Source organism: Perca fluviatilis, chromosome 2 (genome assembly GCF_010015445.1).
Source record: "Perca fluviatilis chromosome 2, GENO_Pfluv_1.0, whole genome shotgun sequence".
Taxonomy (NCBI): domain Eukaryota; kingdom Metazoa; phylum Chordata; class Actinopteri; order Perciformes; family Percidae; genus Perca; species Perca fluviatilis.
Window position 1 is genome coordinate 22,103,523 of NC_053113.1, and position 6,000 is coordinate 22,109,522.

Genomic DNA, 6,000 nt, shown 5'->3' on the forward strand with positions numbered 1-6,000 from the left:
TGGCCATCTGGTCTGTCCCTAACACTGTATTGTTAAATCTGTAGCTACCATCCATACAGTACAGTATCAAAATCAGTTGTAGGATAACTTTATGGGGTCTACTGCAATGCAATCTGAAGAAACACAAATTAAGAACTCTGTTTCAATTTCATAACTGTATTTTTCAACATTTCAACTTGTGAAAGGGAAAAATATCACGTATGCTTTAATGGAGCTAGCTTAATTTTGTTAAATCTAGAACTTACATTGGGTCTCCAATTTAGGACACTGTATAGTCTAATCTTCTGCTACTTAACACATCCCTCTAGCCCTCGGACCTGGTGAAATTTTAACCTAAGTCTGTCACATCATATGGATACAACTGTAAAGATACAATTGGCCCGTTTCCACCATTAGCACAACACTTTGCGATGGTTAGCTTGTTACCTGGGAAGATATATGCTAAATTTAACGTATCTTTCACATTAGCAAGTGTTTCTGGGTGTGTTTTGAGATGCCTGATGAAGTTTGACGTTGTTGATCCACCATCATTTATCTTGGTGCCACTGTTTACAAAGTTATTGAAAGCAAAACTAATGACAAAAGGCACAACTCCGGGAGGACTTGGTGTCGCCATTGTCAATGCATTTTTTGATATGTGAGTGCACGCACATAGGCATAGAGCACGTGTTACGTTGCACATTATGGCAAAGGGCAGGGGACATGCAGCTCGTCATACGTTTCCCCAACGTATATGCGCCAATAAAAGAAAATAGAAATACATGAATGAATTTAGATTTAAAAAGCAATAATTGCATGAAAACAAGTTGAAAACAGAGTCAAGTCTGAAGTCTTTTGGGTTGAGTCGCAAGTCAAGTCTGAAGTCATCTGTTTGTGCGATTTAAGTGCGACTCGAGTCCAAGTCTCAGACTCAAGTCCCCATCTCTGGCATACATATATACACACATATACATACATGCCTGTAAATGTACAAAGACATACAGTAAATGGGCAATGGCAGGGCAGGATGATAAAAAACAACAACGTATTAAATATTCATAAACGCTTTACTAAAAAAGTAAGTTTTAAGAAGCAATTTAAAAGTACAAAATACTAATCCATGTATGGTGTCAGAGAGCCCTGTTTTTTTTATGTGTTTTTCTATGTTATTATAATCATTGTTTTGTTGTTTATAATTTCAATTTATGTATTAATATATTTTTCTATATTTTCTGTTAATATCCATGCTTTTGTGTCTGATGACTCAAAAATGAGATGGCATATCTCAAGGAGCTCCTCCTTAATTTTCACTGTAGTGCCTTACATTAGGAATTGACCACAATGTTCCCATTATGGTTGAAGGCCATTGTTTTGGACCATTATTAAAATTGCAATCAAAATGTTACCATTAATAGAATCTCAGTTGTGTGCCATCCAAGCAGGCTGTTACGTCATGAACCATATGCATTGATCCTGGCATTGATTTCCATAAGGCAAATAATAAAGGTTGTCAACAGGTCTCAAATTTTCTAGATGAAGCAGAAAACTGTATACATTACAGTGGACACATACTGTTCTTTATTTGCTATGCATGGAGCCTAAAAGCAGCCAAATAGCAGCTACACATAGAAAGAAATTACTATGATGAACATAACACTCCAGCAATACAATAGTCTACATGTTTTTAACCTTTCAATAAGGACAGGGTAATCGACTAAAAAAAGCACCAGCATACACTAGAATGTTTTTTCTTCTTTTAATACATTATTTTCTTAGCTGAAGGTTAATACATGTATCAAGTATTTTGCGTCAAACACATCAAGGGGACGTTGTTACTTGTTCTGGTACTGGTCTCAAGAGTGCTTTTCTTCAGAAGAGGCCATACTAAGGTAGTGAATAAGCTGCTGGAAAAGACCCAATTTGCAGGGGAACGTTCAGCAACTCTTCTGTCACACAACCAAGACCTTTAGGAAGCTGCCAGGGAGGAGGGGTCAAGGGTACAGGTAGTGTTGAGTAAAAGAAGACGCCACATTGTTGAACAAATATGCAGTGACTGAATTATAACTGTAAAGTGCACACAAGTGTGCTTTAACGGTATGTTTTACCTAATGTTAATTACCTCTTCTCTGGAAAAAAAGCTGCAAGACAAAATGAGGATTATCTTTGTATTAAATGACCTGGAAAGTTTGAACCCACTTTTGCACATTTCACAATGTTCCTTTAAAATGTTTGGGTTGTTTTGTTTTGCAAGAAGCTCACATGATGTTTCCCGTTACATAACAATCATTTGGCAGATACTTTATTTCAAAGCAACTTACAGTAAGCGCATTCAATCTTGAATAGGAACAAGAGAAAGATGTGGGGTTTTTTGTGCTGTAAGTTTTGCATGAGGTTCACAACGATTGCAGCTGAGGTCATTGGACAGTATTTTGTACATGTGGAAGGCTTGTGTTGACGAACTGCAAGTGAAGGTCAGGAGCAGCTGTTTCTGTTGCCCTCTATTTCCATCTAGTGGTGGAATGAGAGGCTGCACTTCAGTCTATTATTCCTGGCTGTGTAAAACACTCAACACTATCTTTTACTACAAAACCGATGCACAATTAGCATTTTACTTTTTACATACGTTCTCATTTCATAACCTCTTTCATGTGTCAAGCAAATGTTATGTTGAGTGCATGTAGAGTTTTAGTTACAGTTTTTTACAATCACTTTGCTACTAATTTCAGAACCTTGACATCATTTTTCAAAACTCTAGACACAAAACTCAAAACGGTCATCACTTGTAACACAGGCTATCCAATGTTCAAAACATTGCATTGTGCATTCATATCTTTAAATAAATCTTGCACTTGCCCAATTATTGGTTCAAAAAAAACTAATTTATGGTGAAATACCATTGAAACGTTACTTTAGATCAGCCACACACGTACAATCATTAAATATTGTAGTACAAAATAGGTCATACATGTTTCATTATGGTACTACATATAAATACATCCCTGTAAAAGTACTGTAGTAGTAGAGAGAATACTACAGACCAATGTGGTATGAGTATATAATATATATAAATACACACACATAAATAAAGGTTAAATATATATATATTTATTATATATATTATATATATTTATTTATATATATATATATATATATATTTTTTTTTTTTTTAACCTTTATTTATCCAGGTAAGTCGATTGAGAACAAATTCTCATTCTCAACGACGACCTGTCACATTCACACAGTTCCACATTCATACCTGGAAGCTGCTGAGTACAATCACAGTCTGATCTGTTGGCCACTGAGCAGTATATTATATATATATATATATATATATATATATACAGTACTTTATATATAGTATATATAAATTATATATCTCAATCATCAGTAATGAGTTGGCAGAATTGGACAAGCAATTCCAAGGGCCTGCATCCATACAGTGCAGTACTGTCAATACAGTAAATAGTCTTAAAGGTGGTACATGGGACCATAGAAACAGTGTCTGGTAAACAGTAGTACATTACAGTAAAGAAGGATGATGAAATATTACATCCACAGATTATGTAGTCTAATTGGTTCCTGCTCCATGCTAACTGGTGACAAATTAACATGCTAACAATGAATCTCGTTATCTTGAAACTTTCATGATCTAAACATGGAATATTGTTTGTCTGTTTCCATACAACTATGCATTAAGAGTAATGCAACAGTTACCATTTTGAGCAGTTGTAGTTATATGATTGTAATGAAATGAATAGACAGTCATCTGAAATGTAATGTGTGAATTGCCTTTTGAAATAGTAGTACTTTGATGTTAAGTTGTGTCTTATTGAACAGGCGATCTTTGTTAAATGAACATATGATCTGAGGTTGTGCAAAATGTGCATTTTGATCAATATTTTGACAACTTACAATTGCAATATGCGTCAGAGGTTGCACGCCTCTGTAGCAATTAGGTGTTAAGTGTCTTGCTCAGGGACACATTGGTTAATGTGTCACAGTGGGAATCAAACCTAGATCTCCCACCACAAAGGAATGTGTCATATCCACTGCGCCATCACCAATGATGTGTATGATGATCATTTTTAAGTGCTTCTGATTTTATTTGTAAGAAATGCCATAATCCAAGTGAAATTTGGTGTAGTTGTGTGTTACCAGCTGTCTGCCAGGGAGTCACCAATTTCAGAAATGTTCAAATCCTACACAGATGGGCTTTAAAAAGTTTGCCAGGAGACACAATTATGGCAGTGTGCTTTCATTAAGTTTTGTTTGTTTCAGCAGCCAGTGCATCCTACCACGGGTATCCTCGCTGTGTTTGTTGCTCTCAACTACTGTGATGTGGTCCACATTGCTGGTTTTGGATACCCCAACACAAGGAGCCTAAAGCACCCTATCCATTACTACGGATATGACACCATGAAGTCTATGAAGGTGGGTTCCAGTCATCTACTTCAAATGTAGTCTCTGTTTTAACATCCTGTGTTATAACATACAAATGCTCCTTTTTCTATCTGGTGCAGAATTCTTACCATGACCTCAATCATGAAGCTGAAGCCTTAAAAAGACTGGAGGATTCGAAAGCCATTTTGAACCTGCACCAACAATGATGATACACCCACTTTTCCACTTTGATTTAATCCAAAAAGAAATGATTGCACACCAAATAGCATTTGAATGTGGTTCAGGTCATCCCATCCAAATGAAATCTTAATGTGCCTTCTGCAGTGGGATGCAAGACATTATGCTGGTGCATTAAGGCATTATTTGGTGACACGAGTGTCACAGATCTAGCTCTGAAGAATGTTAATCTTCCTGGCGCCTAATATTCTGTCAAACTCCAAAACATGAAACGTGATTTACCTGCTTTTTAAACAACTTTCCTTCAATTTGTCCAGTAGAATAAACGTTGGTAACATGGCTCACAGTTTTTTAAGTTTTGTAACTTTAAAGGTTTTGAATCACAACTTTCATAGTTAGTTTGCAGGACATTAACTATTCATGTGGCGACCCAGTTGTCGTTTTGTGATAAGCAAATTATCACATTATATCTGGACTTTGCATAATTCCAATGCTTTAATGTTGTTTTTATGGCCATTTGATAGCATGGGTTCATTTTCAGTATTATCAAATCAGAATCTGTTTTACAGTAAAGAGGTGTGTAATAATCTATAGAGATTTTTTGTGAGATTTAACTTTCAATGTACATTTTAGTTTCAATGAAAGGAAAATGAATTGATCACAATCCTGATTTACACAGTTTTAGATTCACTTTACTTTTAGATCTCTTGGACTGGAAATACAACTTGTATTTTGCCAATTTCTTAGAGTGTTTGATTACAGTCTGTTTTTTTATTTTTATTTATTTAATCCTTTTTTTGGGTGGGGGGCTATTTTTTTTTAGAAACAATACCAATAAATGGTGCCACTGGATATTTTTTATTGTACAGAAAATGAAATCATTTTTTAATTAAAAGCAAATCAAAATGAATCTTATTTAACATATGTTTTGTCAACTTATTTATATTCACATGGATTATTGTACACGCTCATATATCCACTGTATGGACATCCCAACACTTTCATTCACATTCATTGACCAGAGTGACCCCCCCCGCATTGAACTGCTGCTTGTCATTAACATTGATATCACTGTACACCACTAGATGGCAGACAGCCTCTATTGCATGCATATTACAGTAGGTAATCTACTGCACTGCACATGGTGCAGTCATGCAGCAGGCCATCTCAAGGTGCCTGGGGTAATGGTAACAGCAAAACTAGCACTAGCACATGTGTTCATTAGGGAACACGTACATGTACAGTATGGACATCTGGAAGACTGGAAAATTTCACATTATAATTTAGAATGACGAACATGCATATGTCAGTAGCGACAGATGTTAACGATGGTTTCTACTCTCTGTAAGCACGGCCTGAATGGAGTTGTGCCCTTGGCATTTATAAACTAGGCTCACTTGTATGGTGGTACAATATCAGCTGTGACAAGGTCCACTTTATCAG

At 35.9% G+C, this 6,000-nt stretch overlaps 1 protein-coding gene across 4 annotated transcripts in view; it reads left to right on the plus strand.

The window, feature by feature from the left end:
- The window catches only part of st3gal4 (ST3 beta-galactoside alpha-2,3-sialyltransferase 4), a 47,081-nt gene extending 41,672 nt beyond the window's left edge, over positions 1-5,409 (plus strand). For all 4 annotated transcript variants that reach the window (XM_039780426.1, XM_039780435.1, XM_039780442.1 and 1 more), the window contains 2 exons: positions 4,261-4,410; positions 4,500-5,409. In XM_039780426.1, coding sequence (XP_039636360.1) covers positions 4,261-4,410; positions 4,500-4,586 — 237 coding nt within the window. In that variant the 3' untranslated portion in view covers positions 4,587-5,409. The remainder of the gene's footprint in view (positions 1-4,260; positions 4,411-4,499) is intronic.
- The last annotated feature ends 591 nt before the right edge of the window (positions 5,410-6,000 follow it).